This window comes from Artibeus jamaicensis, unplaced genomic scaffold (genome assembly GCF_021234435.1).
Source record: "Artibeus jamaicensis isolate MK-2021 breed Jamaican fruit bat unplaced genomic scaffold, CSHL_Jam_final contig_519, whole genome shotgun sequence".
Classification (NCBI taxonomy): Eukaryota; Metazoa; Chordata; class Mammalia; order Chiroptera; family Phyllostomidae; genus Artibeus; species Artibeus jamaicensis.
This window is the reverse complement of record NW_026521871.1, coordinates 47927262-47945676: the sequence shown is the minus strand read 5'-3', so window position 1 is coordinate 47945676 and position 18415 is coordinate 47927262. Positions and strand designations below refer to the sequence as shown.

The window sequence follows — 18415 nt, the reverse complement described above, 5'->3', positions numbered from 1 at the left end:
TCTGGGTTTCTCACATATTCTGCTATTTTAAAACATCAGGAACACGAATTTGCCCTGTAATTCATATGAGCTGCTCCTGCGGCCTGAGGAGCAAGTGTGGGGTGGTGGCTGGTGGTGGCTGGCGGTGGCCGAGCCGATTCCACAGATCTTGGTTTGCCCTGGGGACGTTTCTAACCTCAGCCATTGGCAATTCCCCCTGAAAAGGAACAAGGCTGGAATTGTCAGGTGCGGATCTACACCAAGCTAAGCAAGGCTGGTGTGGCTGGTCTCAGATCCATGCTCACGCCCCACCTAGGAAGAACCCCAAGATTATTCACTAACACACCAGGCAAATGCCTTCAAGACCTATCTGTAGGCATTCACCTAAGTGCTCTGCAAAGCTCTACTCATTCTGTGGCCTAAAAATGAAAGACACAAGGAGTCCCAGGAAAATTACTTCATTTCCCTTACAGTTGACTGCCATGTAGACTTGACGTGGTTAAAAGTCTATTTTCCTCTTCTTGCCCCCACCCTGCTCATACCGGCTGGAAGTACACTTCCTGTTCTTTCCAAGGCCGTAAAACGGTGGTGCCTAATCTAAAATCCTGTGCCATTTTGCCCGGTTTAAATTTGGTGGCTACCCCTCTATGGAAGTTTCCCCCCGGAGGCACGATTGACTAAGAGCCAGGCGTTCGGAAGAATCACACAGGAAAGAACGTGTTTGTTCTAAAAAGGCAAATCTTCCTTCTCAGAAAAGATTTTCTTTTTTGTTTTTTCTGCCAGAAAACTTGAGAACAGATTGTAGAACTTCATCTGAGCTCATGGATTAAAACAGGCAGAGTCAGGGAAAGGAGGGAGAAGGGAGCATTGTAGGGTTATGATGGGTGTCACTTTTTTCTTGGGAGTACTGACAAAAATCAGTGGAACTGAGAGCTGCTTCTAAAGAACTCTTGATAAGGAAAATATTACCACAGTGCTCCGAATGGAACCGTAATAATGGAAGTGGCATTTTGGTGGTGTACAGCTGACTCAGCCCAACAACAGGGAGTCCGGTAATGCCTTCCTGGATCCCACACACAGCTCAGCGTCTTAAATCAAAGACCATGTTCTCCACGATAGATTTTTAAAAATCTACACAAGGGGCCCTGGCTGGTATGGCTCAGTGACTTGAGTGCTGGCCTGCAAACCAAAGGGTTGCCAGTTCGATTCCGAGTCAGGGCACATGCCTGGATTGTGGGCCAGGTCCCCAGTAGGGGGCGCATGAGAGGCAACCACACACTGATGTATCTCTCCGTTTCTTTCTCCCTCCCTTCCCCTCTGTCTAGAAATTAATAAATAAATAAATCTTAAAATAAATCTACACAAGGGATTCCACCCATAGGAAACTTGTTGATTACTTCCATTAGGTCTTGACTGGGAATGCCGTAGTCTACCAGAACACACCATACCTCTCATGCTGGGCATGTGTTTCTCTAGAACCTTCCAACTAGAACTATGACAACGAGTTCCAGTGTCAGGTCAGGTGAAGGTCTGAATTGGCAGTGAAATGGCCACAAAAGGCCAAAGCCAGCTTGAAACATCTGACCTGCCAGGAAGACTGGCCATGGGTAACGGAGGATTCCAGCATTCTTCCACTTCATCCCTTCAGTTTCTATGAGTCAAATGACTGGCAGTGTGACCAGAGGAGGAAAGCTGTACGTCTGACCGTCCGTCCCGCACTGAGTCTGGAAGGGCCAGGTTTTGCTGCAGCTTTGAGGTCCTCACCCTTTCACAGGTTCACATGGTGTTCATTCCGCCCCAGCTGACGACATGTCCCCTGCTCACCGCCAACCGGAGCAGGACTGAGATCTCACTGGTGTCCCCGGAGACTTATTTTCCACATGAACCTTCCCAACCAGGGTCTTGTAAGAGTGAGCTTTGGTCCAAACCCATCCTAACATTTCCATACGTGGGGCCTCCATGGCCATCAGAAAATAAATTCACAATCTTTGTTGTAAGTCAATAACCGTCACAAACTATCCCTTCTGGGAATTTATCAGAGCACCACTGACTCTTCCAAGAGAAGGCGATGTCTCCCCTGAGATGAGGCAAACTCCAGGGAAGGAGAGGCAAAAAGGCAGCCTCCGCTACAGCTCGTTGGCAAAGCCAGTCACAGGCTGCTGTCTCCCCTTTCCACTTGCCTAGGGCCTGAGTGTGTGTGTGTGTGTGTGTGTGTGTGTGTTGGGGGGGTGTCAAAGGATGAGCTTTCCCTCCCCACCCCAGTAAAAGGCAGTAGAATTCCGAGGTCACTCTTTTCCTCCAGCCTCGCTGCAGCTAAGTCTCCCGGCCGCCACAACTTCCCACACCTCTGAGGTCTGTATGCCAATTGCATTTGGTTCCATGGAAACCGGACGGTGGGTAGAGAACGAGAGAGAAGGTTCTAGGACTTGGCAATTTGGATGCGACCCCTTTAACTTAGTCACACAGCTTGTTTTTATCCATGGAGTGTTTGCCCATGAAGCAATTTCACTGGAAAGGCAGATGAGGTTTCAGGAAAAGGTCTGAGGAAGATAAAAATAGCCTTGGCTTCGGGGTGGAAATCCAAGGCCTGTCAAGGGTCCTCCCAGACCATTTTTCCTTTGGCTGGTCCTAGCAGGGAGCTTTCAGATCACGACAGCATCCTCGGGAACGATGCTATCACAACACGAGCAGACCGCAGAAGCTCCCCATGGGCGTCTGGAAGCCGAGGCAGGCCTCCCACAAAGCTGGCATCTCGCCTCAGAAACCATCTTTACCCTCAAATGCCATCACCAAGCCGCCCAGATTCCCTCCCCTCTGAGAAGGGCTGTCCCAGGGGTGGCCAGCTCACCGTCATCTCCTCTGGGTTCCCACTGGCTATCTCCACCACCCTGAGGGCGGGGTCCACCTTCACCTTGGCGCGGGTCATGAACTGGATGACCGACGAGCTGTCCTGTGGAGCAAGCGACACAACTCACCGTGAGATGACAGTGGCTGGGTACCAGGCGGAATGGAGATGCCAAGATTCCACGGGGACCAGACAAAAAGTGTATCGCCGAGGTAGTGACCTCCCCATCCCAGGCACCCACCTCAATGGAGAGCTCCGGTCTCTATCTGGGGAATTCGTTCCTATCACGGTGGGTGCTGGGAAACTATGGCGTGTGCTAATCACCAACACATGCCAGCGTGTGTGCTGTGGTTTCCGAGTGGAGAGAGCCAGACATTGGGACACTGATACTGACACAGTCACAAGGAGCTGAGAATAAATAAAGCTGTTTAATTGTGTAACACAAAGCCAGGCCTGGCATTCCACAGAAGGCATTTGACTGACACTCTCAAACGTCTCCCTACCCTGACCACAACCTTCGAACCCTTCCCATGAGTTACTTTTAACTCTTTCCTGGCTCTTACATCAAGGTGTTTTGGGTTCAAGGCCATGTCACATGGACAGGGGCTACCCGATGGAGACATGAGAAAGCAGGAGGCATCTGGCTTATAAATTCGGTGTGGGCACCTCCAAGACTCAGGAAGAGCCCACCAGCCAGGTTCGGTCAGAAGCCTTAGTGTGTGCTCACAGTTAAAGCCACTGATCCAGGCTCCAAGGCCAGGGTGGAGAAGGAATCTGGAAAAAGACAGGGGCTGGCAAAACATGGTCTAGGAAAGGGCCAGAACCTCGGGCCAGTGGTACGGGTGAACCACGGAGCGGAGAGGCAGCCTGGCTTCGGTCGTGGAAACAGAGGACCGACAGCTGGAGCATTCGGCATCCCCCTGTGGCGGTGGGGAGCTGGGGCTCTGCCACCAAAGCGTCTTGTAGTGTGCCCGCCCACGTCTACCCAGCTCGCCTGCACGCAAGGAGGCGCACAGCAGACGCCAGCGCCCACCCACTTCTGGTTAAATCTGCCACCAACAATGAAGAGTGGAGAACTCTCTTTATAGGAAATGGTTCCGAGGGGCCCTCTGTGAGTCACTGACAAGGAAATCAGCAAGACCTTCCTGGGAGGATGCACAGGATGCCACTTTGTGTACTTCACCTGGGTGTTATGCCCTGACCGGTGTGGCCTCAGTGGACTGGGTACCCATCCTGTGAACTGGGAGGTTGCTGGTTGGAGTCCCAGTCAGGGCGTGTGCCTGGGTTGCAGGCCAGGTCTCTAGTGGGGGTGTGTAAGAGGCAACCGATCAACATGTCTCCTACACATGGTATTTCTCTTCCTCTCCTTCTCCCTCTCTTCCCCTCTCTCTAAAAATAAATAAATAAAATCTTAAAAAAAAACAACCAGTTACAAAAATCTTTTAAATGCCCTGGGAAGACTGTCTCTCCAAGGTACTGCTCCAGTTAATGTGTGGTTTTATGTGTCAGGACATACTGTGTTTTCACTCTAGGGTGATGACAATGATCATCTCAGGTATTAATCATGACAATAATAATAACCATAATAATGATGCTAATAGTTAAAGTTCAAGGCCAAGCAGATGAGGAACCTGCCACAGCACAGGCCTTGGTGGCGGCAGACCGCCGCTTTCAAAGAAATCTAAATCCTCTGACAATTAAAAAAATCAGATCCTACATTTCAAATGAAAACTTGTTAAGGTCAAAACAATCAGACCACAAATTCCCTTGTCCAGGGCCGGACCCTGAGGTCAGAGGAAAATAAACACGCTGGCGGGTCAGTCAAACCGCAAGGCTGGCGCCACTCCATGTCCTCGGGGAGGCGGGAGGGCTCTCGGAGCCGCCTCCTGCCCCAGCCCCCAAGGGAGGTCAGGGCTGGCTTCAGGGGACCAGCATTTGGTATTTCAAGCTCCGGGGGCACCTGGGGCCCCACCTGACCTCCCCGGTCAGCTGAAATTTCTGCTGAAAAGGCACTTTTGGGGAGAATGACCTTCTAACACCCACGTAAGACACCCCATGGCTCTCTGTTCTCCTGGGTGCTGACCAGACGGGATGGCCCACAGGGACAGCAGTGAGTGGGACATGTTGTTGCCACTGATGCCTGAGAGAGAGGGAGACGCGGAAGGTCAGGCCACCGAGCTGTGCACCAGGAGGGCGTGAGGCTTTGTGAGTGAATCAAGCAGCCGTCAGGGTTCAGGGTGAAGAGGAAATCGGAGTGGTTTCCCACCATTGGCACCAACACCAGGGCTGGGTCGACAGTGGGGAATAAATCTGTCACCAGAGTGGGGAATAAGTCCGCCACTCGTCAAGAACAGCAGGCTGAGTGAGCCCACACAATCTCAGTCCCTCAGCTACCCAGGGACCCCCGCCAGGAGCACGCTCCTCTGACGCGAGGCTTCCAGACTGCCTTCTGGAACCGTAGGGCGGTCAGTGGTGCTCTAACTCATGCCTGGTCCTGTCACGACACTGTCCTTTTTCAAGGGACAGGGACAACAGGGAAGCTCTGCTGTGTGAGCCCACTGTGCCCCAAACCCATTTCCCTCCCAAGGAATCCAGAGAAAGCGGGACTGAGCTCGTCTCTCCATGGAAAGTGGGGAGGGCACCCCGCCTTCCCCAGTGCCCGTGACTTCTCAGGTCGGCACACGACGGCCGTGCCTAGTTTAGAAAATGACACCGGAGTGACTTTGCTAAGGATAGTCACTCCCACACTGACAGGCTGACACGAACTGACACGTTTAGTTTTTCCGAAGGAAAATAAATAGAATCTCTGTGGCTAACATGCATATTTAGCTTTATCTTCACACGGGATTATTTTGAAAGCATCTCGTTGGACGTGGCCTTTCATACTCAGCAGCTCTTCTGCAGAAATAAATCACAGTGGATTTGTATGATTTTCTTAAGGGCCATCGATTCACTGGCTGAGGTCTTTTTTTCTTTTTAATGACCCACTTTTGATACACTCACAATAGCGCGGCGACCTGAGGTTCAAAAGTTGGACTTGTCTGAAACAAGGTGTCACCTAAACAAGGGGTTACCAACTACGAGCCACGGGTCCAGCCCGGCCCTCGGCCTGCTTTTGTAAAAGTCCCGTGGGAACAAAGCTGCCCCCGTGTATCAGAGCCTGGCCAGTGACCGCCTCACAACACAATGGCAGAGTGGAGCAGAGGCCAGACACAGGGCACCACGTCTGTGACGTTCACACTGTTCGTTTGGACAGAAAAGGTTTGCCAACCCCTCGTCTAAAACATGGTTCCCAGACCAGCAGTACTGGCATCACTGGGGAACTTGTCAGCAACCCAGAGTCTCAGACTCCACCCCCAGGCACCTGCGTGTTAACAAGGTCTCCAGGTGACGCTGACGCTGGAGAAAACTGCAAACTGGACAGCTGGGGAAAGGCAGGGGCCGACTCAGCAGGTGCGGGGCGGCCGTTCTAACGGCTGCTGTTGCCGATCACACTCGGATCACACCCTGCACCAAACTCGGAACCGCGAGGGTCTCACACTTTCCCCTGGCTTCCTCCAGCGGAATTCCCAGTGGCACTGGCCAAGAAAGGTTTTAAAAAGGGGCAGGCAGCGTTTCATGAGAAACCAAGTCACATGCTTTTAAACAAACCTTGAGGGTGCAGTTGCTCAGGACTTACCTTCTTTAATATTTCTGTGTTCAGCAGCATGTAAATGTCGACGGTACGACTTTCTTCTTTAGCAAGTGCACTCAGGTTACAGTGCATTGTTAGGCAAGAGATTCCTGGTTTTTCACAGTCCTGAGAAGAAAAATCAGAGAATGGACAAGTGGTTTTAAGAACAAAGATGCACAGCCATTTATGGAGCTGAAGGCTCCGTGGGCTTCTATTCTGGAGACCTAAGACAACTCCAGGCCTGGGAACTGCGATCATTCCTTCTCACCACCAGAGGGCAGTGGAGGGATTTCCCGCCCAGTGGGCAGCAGAACATGCCTTCTAGTCAAGCAACTGGATTTTGCAAGGAGAAATAATTATTTTTAAAAAGCAGCACATCTACCTACACTGAAAGCATTTTGCTCATGAGTTCTGAACACAAGATGTCTTTCTTACATTGTGTAATCTCTGCCCACTCTTCAGGTAGGGCAGGGTAGAGGAGTAAGTAGTCATGATTCCACCTCCAGTAACTGCACTTAAAATAAATGGGGTAGCCCCGACCAGGTAGCTCAGCTGGTTAGAACATCATCCCCACATGTTAAGGTTGAGGGTTCAATCCCCAGTCAGGGCACATTCAAGAATCAACCAATGGATGCATAAATAAGTGGAACAACAAATTGATGCTTCTCTCTAAAATAAATAAATAAGTTGGGATATAACCTACATACAGAAAACATTAAATCTGAAGAGGCCATCTTGATATGTTCTCACATGTGTTCAACTCAGATGAAGATGTAGAACATGTCCAGTACCTAAGTGGGCTCTTCCATGTCCCCTCCTGTTGATATTCCTCCAGAAGTAACCACTATCCTGGCCTCCATTGCCATGGACTGTTTCGCTGTTTCTGAACTTCATGTAAGTGAAATATTGTAGTATAATATGTATCCTTTTGTCTCTAGCTCTGCCATCCAAATGTTATGTCTAGGAAATTTATCCGTGTGGTCCTGTGTAGCAGTTCCAGTGTATGGCTACCCCACAATTGTTTATAACAACAGATGGATATTTGAATTGTTCCCAGCCTTTGGCTATAATGACTGTGATTCTTGTTCCTATCTTTTGGTGGACACAAGTACTCATTTCTCATGGGGACATACCGGGGAGTGGAATTCCTGGGTCACAGGGTACAAATATCTTTAGTTTGAATAGATACTGCCCAGCAGTTTTCCAAAGTGGCTGTACCAGAAGCATCCCTGTCAATTAGACTCCCGTTCATTGGAGAGATGTTTTACTACTTTGAGCTCAGTGGGTTGCAAAGGTTTCCTCTTTGCCAGGCAATGGAACTTCAAATGTCAATTTAACACTTCGATTGAAACCTCAGGCTGAAAAAGAGGAACTGACCACAGTCCTTGTGACTTTCTAAGCCAACTGATTAAAACCAGACTTGGGAAATAAGAAACGCCAAACAGAAAACTGGCCTCTCATCTCAGACTTGCCTTCCTAGGGAGGGCCACCTGTGGGGACCCCACCGGCGAGCCCAATCCAATTCTTACCAAGACTTTTCTTCCAGACTTGGTGAAAAAGGCAAATATAGTATGGAAGATATTTTCTTGTTCTTGAGGGATGATGCAGGGGGTCGGGTTCTTCTGGAAGGAACAGTTTCCCTTCTCTTGGCTTACCTGAAAGTGGAAAGAAATCTGTCAGAGTGGTCCACCTGAGAATGGATAGTGAGCATAGAACCTCACACCGTATAGGTGGTAGTGGCCAAGCCCAAGGTCGACTTTCCCACTTGTTCATTCTCCAGTGGACAATAATGGCTGCAAAGCTGAAAGGCAGAAGCAGGAGCACCAACAGGGCCGAACAACAGAAAACGTGGATCCTCGGTCCCTAAGTAATTGAGAGGAGATGGCACGCAACATGCAAAGGAGATGTGTCTGGACATGGTAACACTTCGGGAACAAAACCAACCCACGCTTCACAGTTTCCAAAGAGCATTTAAAAGCATCTCACAACTGTCTGAGAGAAGCCTCCCTGCTCTTTCTCTGGGAGAGGAAAACGAGACTTGGGTTAAGTCACCTGCCAACCATCACTGAGTCCAAAACGCAGGTTTTGGAAACAGGTCCTCTGACACCTAACCTTTATGCAAGGTCCACCATCAGAGGTTTTCAAACTGTGTTCCACGGAACCCCCAGAGTGCGGTCCCCCCCCCGCCCCCGTAGTCTCCTGGGGAGAAGAGGCATCCCACAGGCTTGCTCTAGGCCCATCTCTGCTCCAGCTGGAGCTTCACTCTCATTTAAAACCAGGGTTCTGTCCTCCCCCCCCCCAAAAAAAAAGAGAAAGAAAGAAAAAAGGTGGGGCAGCCATGCAGGAGATGACACGCCCAGGGAGCGCTCGGTGGGTGACCTGATCTCGCTTCTGACTGCGACGGCAATGGTGCTGAGAGTTACAGCACCGTTAACATCAAAGACGCCAAAAATAATGGTGTAGAGTTGTGCATGTTGATTTCTTTAAAACATATTCTTAATGCCTCCATTGAGGAATTGTTAAACAAACAAGGTCCTCTTTATGTATTATATGGCACTGGTTGAAGCTCCAGACTTAGGTACAACTTAAGGTCAAGTCTCAAAATTAATCATTAGTGATCTGCAACTTAGGATTATATTTACGATTCCATTTCTAACTGGAAGCATCTGCTTAAACCCTCCTATCGTCCTTGACTAAGATCCAGTGTATAGTTTGAATTTGTTGAAAAGAAAATTCGACTTCTCATTCATGGTGGGTTTAGTTAAAAATTTTTACATAAAGAGACTTCTAACTTAAGCTAACAATGTTCACCTTTTAATAACGAACTACAGAAATTAAGAACTGACGGAAACCAGAGGGGAGGGAAGAGTGGGGAGGGAAGGGGGAAGGGTTGCCAGGAATGTGTGTAAAGGACACAGGGACAAAGCCAAAGGGGGGTGGGATCGAGGGCCGGAGTTGGGGACGGTGGGCGTGATGGGGGGAAAATGGAGACAACTGTACTTGAACAACAATAAAAAACCCCTAGAAAATGAACTATAAAACAAGACCCCCCAAATTTGCTAAATTAATCTCACTTTATCTTTGCTCTGAATATATATGTCGAGATTTCCTATGTAGTATATGCCTGAAAATAAACAAGATGATGATATACTTCATCAAATTATTATTATTGCTTTATTAGAAAAAAGTGTTGCCTTCATTTCCTCAAATGAGGATATATTTCCTCAAATTATTATTGATCTATTAGAAAAGTGTTGCCTTTATAAATCTCTCATAGTTTATGACTTATTATTCCTTAAAAGTATCTCATAATTCGGTCTTCTCTCAATTACTTTGTTAGAACCACAAAATCTGGGAAGACACCGCAGACTGAAACGGTCTCAGTACGCTGGTTTGGATGCTTTTTGAGGTCACTAAAGAGAATGAATGGGAAGGAGGCGATTAGATTTAACACGTGTTTGGTGATCATTCCCAGGGCGCAACTGTTGTAAGTTGTGATATTTTAGGTCAGTTCAGACAGCAAAATGTCGGATGCTTATGTAGTGAAGGCTGTTGAGTGATTCCCTAGCAAACAAATAATACAACTGCTGCCATGTTGTACAAATGGGCAATTTGTGTCTTTCAATAAAGTTTCAGCATTAAATGTGGATTCAAAACGTTCTGCATTTCAAATAAATGGGATGCATTGAAGGTGATATGCTCTGGGAAACTGTTGACTAAAAAGTGGTTTAGTAACAACGTACATTGATCTGGAAAGGTGTACATTCGCGTAACATCATTTTGTGAAATGTGTGAATGGGAGGAGGGATCTAAATTAATATATGATTCTTACATCGTTTTAAGTGTGGTAGTCCCTCTCTATGCGAGGGGGACATGTTGCAGGATCCCCAGCAGATGCCCGAAGCTGCGGATGGTACGAATCCTACTTATACTGTGTTTTTTCCTGCAGACAATACCCACCTTTTCACTAAAGGAAGCACTTCACGGCTTCTCTCTGGCTTGTCCGAACTGCCCACAACACGAACCACTCTTACGCTTTGGGGTGACTGTTAAAGGAGGCTGAGTTGAGCACAAGCCCTTCAATATCAGGACAGTCGATCTGGTGACCCAGATGGCTGATAGTGACTAACAGGCAGGGGACACACAGTGGGGACATGCTAGACGAAGGGAAGACACATGTCCTGGGTGGGAGGGAGCTGCATGGCCCAAGATTTTATCACGCTATGCAGAACGGTGTGCGGTTTCAAACGTACGAGCTCTTTATTCCTGAAGTTTTCCACTTAGTAGTTTTGGACCACGGTTGACCAGGGTAGCTGAAGCCGTGGAAAGTGAAAGCACAGAGAAGGGGCGACTGGAGACTGTGTGCAACTACCTGATTAGGTTAAATATAAGTAGATATTGTCTAATTCATTATTGTAACTTTTTATCGAGGTGAAATTTGTACTCACTAGAGGGCACAGCCCTGAAGAGTCAGTCTGATGAATTCTGACAAGTGAAATCGCCGCATAACCCACCCCCCCACGGTGAGGGTACAGGACACGTCCATCCTCCATAAAGTTCCCTCTGGCCTCGCCCCAAAGCCAATTCCCATCTCTCCTCTCAAAGGCAACCACAGGCTGGATTTCTATTAAGTTGGCCAAACAAGTTTCTTAAGTGAACCTCATTAGGGAAGCGGGGGTCGGGCTATTTGGGGTGGGTCTCTGTTCAGACACAGCACGCTGCAGATGGAAAACAGTTTGCCGCTGGAGCATTTGAGAATTTGAATGTGTGCTTACGTTCTTAGTTTAATCACCTCTCGCTCTGAAGCAGATGGGTCTCCACGTTCCCACTGGTGTTTGGGAGTGGACATTTGCAAACAGGCTGCTGGAGAATGGTCCTTCTGTAGCTCTGTGGCACCCAGTCCCCTGCAGAGATGCTCAGGCCTGGCCACCTGAACACATTTGGTCTGAGTTTTGGAAAACACAACCTCGGAGCCTTGCAGGATGGATCCATCCGGATCAAAGTCAGGCATGAGCGCCGAGTTCCTCCTGGCTCTGCAAACTGGCACTTTGGGTTTCTGGGCCAGGACACAAAGTGTGGGAGCAGAGCCCCGCATCAGCCAGTTTCACTAATAGGCTTCGGGGATGAGGCCTGGTGCCGTCACCCCCACAAGACCCCAGCACAGAGGGCAGGGCAGGGCGGGAGAAACCGAAGCCTCTCCCCAGGACAGCACGGCAGAGATCTGGCTCAGAACTTCATTCTCCCCCTTCTTGCCAACGCCCAGACCCCCGGGAGTCTCTAGGGTGGCCTGTGAACAGGGTGATGACGGTGACGTGATGTGACATTTGATCGGCCCTCATGGAGTCTGGAGAAGGGAAGTACAGACCGTTTGTGGCGAATGAAAATCTCAGCCAGTTGTGGTCCCAACTGTGGTTACATGGGAATCACTTCAATCGGGAAGGCGACATTTTTTCCGAGAGGCTCAGGGTGGTCCTCTTTTAAAGGGAGATGAGGGCTGCTTGGTGCTGCTGGGGTCTGATTCAGACCAGCTAATCCTGCTGCAGACGCTCTCTCAGCTAAAACCGAGCACCACAGTCGCTGGCCGGGGACGTCAGGGGGAGCATTTTCCCAGGTGGATTAGATAGACACGATGTGACAGGCCCAGTGATGCCCAGCACCTGTGCAGCCTCACTGTGCGCCCGGCTCCGAGTGCTTCACACAAATGAATTCAGCCAGTCTTCACACCCGCAAGGTGAGGGCTATCACGACCCCCCATTTCACAGATGGAGAAAGTGAGAGGCAAGAGGAGGCCAGATGACTGCCAGAGGTCCCCCACTGGCAGGTGGCAGAGCGGGACTGGAAGGCAAGCCATCTTGCTCCGGAGACCTGCTTGTCACCACTTTCTTGCCTCTCAGATGGGGAGAGTGAGGATGGGCTGGGGCAGAAGTCACAGAGCGGTAGGGGCGGAGGGAAGCCATGCCTTCCTTTTGGAAGGGAAGGAATGGCTTTGACCTTGACCTTGGTCAAAAGGAAGGAACCAGTAGGCTAGAAGCCTAGGAAGCCGAGTCCTCCATCGTGACCCTGTTCTGCTGCTGTGGCAGAAAAACACGACCTTGCTCAGACCACAGGAGATAAAAGGGCCTGCTGACCAGGAGGCTCTGAGATCATGTGGTCCCATGGCCTTGGTTGTCAGATAAGGAACCACAGGCCCCAAATTCCGTGACTCGTCCAAGGTCGTGTGACACCAGCCAAAGAAACCTGTGGCACAGACGGTCTTGATGACCCTGGAACTCGGCCCTAGCTCTGCCCCCTAACAGCTGTGCCAATTTGCATCTCTAGGGCCTCAGTTTCCTCATGTGTAAAATGAGGATGGTGGCCTGTGGGGTCACTAAGATAGGCCTCAGTTGCTAATTCCACACTCTGAGGGATATTTGTACATTTTAACTAGGCCATGGGGTTACCCAGTCTCACACTGAATAGATGGGCAATTGCTGACCACCCCCACCCAGTGTGCAACTTGGTTCTAACCACCCTCTTTGCTCAAAATCAAGGGGGAAGTAATGCTTTCTTCTTGTACTGCAGACAATCCAAGCATCACAGTGCTCATGTCTGGCAGCTTCGCTCTCTTGGCCAGTCAGGGACTTGGTGGCCATTGCCCCCTGCTCATCTCTACCCACTCACTTCCCATCTATTTTCCAGCTTGTGTGAGACCAAGCACTTCTCATGATATGCCTGCTTATCCTCCGTAACCTCTGGGGTCTGGCAGAGGTCCATGTCTACTGGAACGTGAATAGAAGGACTTCACCAAACATACAGAAGAGGACAAGAGGACGCAGGACGCAGTGTCAAGGCTGAGTTTGGTGAGGGCGGCTACTGAGGTTTTCTGCTGGCATTGGGTTCCCTCCCCTTGTCCCAACCCCAAAGAAAACATCGTGCAAGTTGAAACCAAGAGATAACGGTGACTCGGGAAACTGTCGGGAGCCCCAGGAGAATGTGGACACTGCTTGATGGCAGGTTCCAAGTCAGCCCCGGTCAGGGGAGCCATTACAGTGGGAAACTTCCGAGGCCTGTCTAAGAATGAAGCGTCCACTCTAGGTGGTCTGGCAGAACCTCACTGCATGCAATACTGGGTTTGAAGAATGAATCAGGGCCTATCCCGTGGGTGTGACTCCAAAAGGAGAGTCCATGCTTCATTTGCACGGCTGCCACTAGAAGGGACATCTACCAGGGGTGCCCAACTTTCTGGCATCTCTGGGCCACACTGGAAGAAGCGTTGTCTTGGGCCACACATGAAATACATTGCGATACATAATCACACAAAAAAATCTCATAATGTTCTAAGTACATTTATGATTTTGTGTTGGGCATTCATAGCCATGCTGGGCCATGTGCGGTCTGAGGGCCATGGGTTGGTTACCACTGGCAGAGGAAACTGGGTATTTCCATGTGGGAGCCTCGGGGGAGGAGCCTGCACAAGGTTCTGAGAGTTGTTTGCTGACCTAGAGTGAGACAGAGGACACAGGTCTTCCCTAGGGTCCCAGGATGGAGCAGTCCCAGCACAATCTCTGTCCCTGCCCCTGAAGACTGGAAGGACGTGAAAGTCCTTCAGTTTAGTCTCCTGTCCCAAGCACATCATCCTGGAAATAAATTTTCATTGTTTAAGGCCCCATCTCCCATCTCTATACTAGGTTCAAATATAAATGGAGTAACATTAGTTAGCATTAGGTGCTATGGCATACACTGAATCAGTAAAACACCCGTGTGCAGAGGGTATGGCTCGCAGTAGGGTGACCATATAACTTGTTGTCCAAACTGGACATTTTTGGGAGTGAAATGGGGGAGTCAACCAGATGGAACAACATGATAGAGACACATATTGGGGATGTGCCAGGCAAACTGGAATGTGTGATCTATTTAGTTTTCACCCCCAATGCAGAGATGAGAAAACTAAGGCCAGAGAGGTTAAGTAACTTGTCTTGGACCTATAAGCTTTGACTCTGAGTATGAGCGTCATCTTCAAAATCCCCACCAGGATGCTCCCTGTCCTGTTCCACCTCCCTCGTACCCCAGCCGCACATGCCTGGACCACCCTCTTATTGTTTATCCCTTCACAGACCTCAGAGCAGGGCCCCTATTGTGATTATAAATCTTGTCTACAAATTGCTCCCTTGACCAGCAAGCCTGCCCCCGTCGCGATCTGCATTCCCAGTTGGGAGGTGGCACTTCAGGTGGATCTTGGAGGATAAAGGAACTTCTAGAGTCGAGAGAGAAGGGGGAAGGCAGTTCCAGGCAGAGAGGAATGGTGCATGCAAGAACACAGCGGAACAAACACGAGGCTAGTGTCTACAGAGCCCGGCAGTTCCACCTGGCGCAAGCATCGGATGAATGTTGGGTAGGGGTGGCCACAAGCGGGGTGGGAGAGGTGGGCCTGGACATGGGGCGGGTAGTCACCCAGAAGGTGGGGAATGTGACTCGAACATAGGAACCCTCTTTGACCTGGGGTATATGCTATTATTGGTATATTTGAAAGAAGCTAAGGCATATATGTCCTCTTTCAACCAGCACTGGCCCCATTCCCTGACGGTACTCTGGCTGGTTGGGTTCTGGGGATGAAAAAAATCACCAAAGTGTCCTGCCTTGAATGCAGGACATAAGTAAAAGAGAAATGGAACATTAAATTAGTGGGGGAACCAGCTCAATAGCCACAGTGCTTTCCACGCACCAGGCCCAGAGCCGTACCCTTCCAGCGCGGTCTTGGGAGAATTTCGATCTAAAAACTTTGAATTGACTTGGATTAAAGGGGGCAGAGGGTCACTTCTGAATAACACGTGTTTCCTGTTAACTGACACTTCTCTATTAACCACTGACTTTCTGTTCTCTATTGCATCCTTGGGCCACTTTCCCGTGTCATGTTACACCAGTCACAGCTGATGGCAACTGGGTAAACACGACCCATCCCCTGATTCCCCACCTGTTCCTATGAATTCTCATGCCCCTTGACTTGGAAAACCCAGAGAATGTTTTGAATGCCTACGATGCTAATTTAATTATCTATTGCCTACTCTTGGGGCCAAGGCATCAGAAGAAACAAGTTCCCTCTCTGCTATGGGAGGCTGAACATTGACCACAGTGGCTTTGGTGATATTAATGTTAGGATTCCAAGGTTTGAAGCAAAAGCAGTAATCATAAAATGATCGAGAAATGATGCCAATTGGTTCATTAGGCCGAGCTATGGTGTTTTCTACTAGACAGAGAAATCAGAACTGCATATTCTTCCATCCGACAAAATGTAAACTGTGATGTAAAAGTGCTACAGAGCCTTTGTGTTGTGCCTCCTGTTAAATCCCATTGCTGTGATTTTACGACTGGATGTTTCTTTGTATTGACCAAAGAGCACTGAAAGATGACAACAGTTCCATCACAAATCATAAGACAAACATTATCGTGTCATTGCCATTCATTTTAAGCCTTGAAAATGACCAAGAATCACTTAGACGGGGTGGGTCCATTCATGTACCCTAATTTTTCAATATCAGTGACATGCTTTAATTAAAGGCAGAGAAACAGTGGTAACAGTTTGGGTAGTTCTTCAGAATAACTATGCTTAGCTTTATGTTGCTGATGTATTCTGTTCACCAGGTTGGAAACACACTTTGTGTGTGTGTGCATCCTCTCATTTTAAGGAAACAGCTCTCAAAGGCATCCTTTGGGGGACCCTTCTGAAGAGTTATGGATTCTTTTACTTTATGAAAAGGGCCTCCTTGTTGGAGTTCAAGGAAGTTCTGATTTTCTGATGTTTACCTCTGTGTGTAGCTAGAGACTCAAAAGTGTTCCTACGAACAGACAAAAGGAAAAAAAAAACACTGGTGTGAACAAGATACTCCAAGGACAGTTAATATGAGGCTCGAGGTGTGGACAGTCCCTCTGGGCCTTGATCCTGAAATGCAGAGCCATGTCCCCTTTTGAACAGAAGAGGGTGAACGAGAAGGGGTAACAGCCGACTGTACCGCCCACTGCCGAATCTTCAGAGTCAGGGCTGGAGCGGGAGGGGCAAGAAGTTCACGAATGACCTCGTGTCATTTAATTTCCAGAAAGGGAAAGACAGTAGCTTTCAAGAGCCGGCAAAGATCAGCACTTGAGATGCCTTCTCTCTTCCCAGTTGCAAATTATCTTCTAAATAAAATACTGGCTTTCCTCACCCCTCGGGGCCAGCACCACTGTGAAAAGTTGTACTAGACACGGAAGGACAGTCAGGGTGTTACTGAGACCAAAACCGAAACAGAAAATCAGGAGACCAAGCCTCAAAACCATTCCGTTCCAGAGCAGTGCGGGAGCACAGTGCATGGTGTGGTCCTGACCTCTGTGTGAGGCTGTCATTATTTCCCGGAAAAAAAAAATCTCACTGCTTGGGGTAAGAGCTAGTGGCTGTAATGACCCCTCCCACCCCCACCAGCTCCAGGGTTTGGCTAAAACCACGAGGTTGCCTCCCCTCTGCCCACACCCTTTTCCTCTGGGCGTGACAGGCGAACACCCTGCAAACTCCAGTGCGGGCCGCAACACCAGGCTGCCGGTACCGCAGAACTCATTCCCGTGCGCCCGGAGAAAGACACGCCTCCCATGGGGGGCCACTTCGCAGGCCCGGGAGGGCCTTTTAACGGAGTTAAAGTGATACAGATGCGATGTAGTTTCCGAGAAGCGGTGACACAAAAGAATTTCCAGATGCGGTCAGATTCTCTTGAGTGAAAAAGTGAGACATAAATATGTTATCTGAGCACTTGACAGGCATGCCAAAAATGCCGGTCTTCCACAGATAATGAGGCATTTGGAAGCAGACCTGTCTGTCGATTTGGATAATAAATGAGTCGGTAGCCACCCCCCGCCTCCCGTGGGACCTGACACAGTCCTTGGAATTGTACTGGTTTCTTTAAATTCTGGTTCTAGCTCTTGGAGGCATCTTAGGGTAAAAAATAAAGTAGCACACCTACCGATCCACCAACTTATCTCTGCATGTACTTTATGATGATCCCTTTATCAAAAAGTAAACAGCCCTGTTCTGGACGGCTTGTTTCGTGGGCACTCATCCGTCTAACCTCTCAAGGCGCTTTCTGACCATACATCCATCAGAGCGGCAGAGAGAGGAACGCAGATGCCATTTATGAAGTGTGAAGTGTCAAAACTTCCTGGGAGGCCTGAAAGACGCTTTAGGCCGTAAGCCGAGATGATTAAGGAGCAGTGAGTGGGGCTGGCTCTCGGACAGCGGGGGAGAGAATCACTGCTCCGTGTCTAACAATGCTCCAAAGTTCCTTTTGGAAGAAGCTTGGTGTGTCTGTCAGAAGGGAGGTTTCCTGTTTTTGTGCTTCCGAAGCACACACAATTAGTCCTCGGCAGGTTAAATTAGAACCATGTGTTTCTCGGCACTGACCGATGAGCTCTGTTTATCCTCGGTGAGGTTTCCTGGTATCGACTTCGGTAACAACCCGTCACCCCTGCAATGACAGGGCTCTGTGCCGTATTGCTTTTAAGGAACAACAACAAAAAGGAATACAGGAAAGCCAACTGCGTGATCATCATCTTTTAAGGCCAGAACACACCAGGCACCTAAGCACGGGCATTCCAACCAGGCCACACCCCACAAGGAAGTAGTAATGCTTCCAGATGTTGCTGCCGCCACCGGAGCACGGCCCCTGGGCTCCTTGATAAGGCTGGCGCCCTCCGTCAGTGCTGGATTCATTGGCTCTGTCCACAGGGGTTAAAGGGCACCCTGGGACCCGCACTGTGCACACACAGCCCAGGCGGAAGCTCCTTCCCAACCCCCACCCCCCGGAACACACACTTTCTCCCACTAGCCAGAACTCAAATTGACCCAAGAGCCCAGGAACGCAACTCTCACTCCAGAATTCTGTCAGCTTCCTCCCTCCCCCTTTTTTAAGTGTTTGGCT

General features: G+C 49.3%; 1 protein-coding gene across 2 annotated transcripts in view; it reads right to left on the bottom strand.

Annotated features, from left to right (window-relative positions):
* The window catches only part of ITGA9 (integrin subunit alpha 9), a 311106-nt gene that overhangs the window by 24337 nt on the left and 268354 nt on the right, over positions 1 to 18415 (bottom strand). Inside the window, exons 24-26 of one of the 2 annotated variants that reach the window (XM_037148216.2) lie at positions 8027 to 8152; positions 6504 to 6623; positions 2828 to 2929 (exon numbers count right to left, since the gene is read on the bottom strand). In XM_037148216.2, coding sequence (XP_037004111.2) covers positions 2828 to 2929; positions 6504 to 6623; positions 8027 to 8152 — 348 coding nt within the window. The remainder of the gene's footprint in view (positions 1 to 2827; positions 2930 to 6503; positions 6624 to 8026; positions 8153 to 18415) is intronic. The other variant, XM_037148217.2, reaches the window with a different exon arrangement.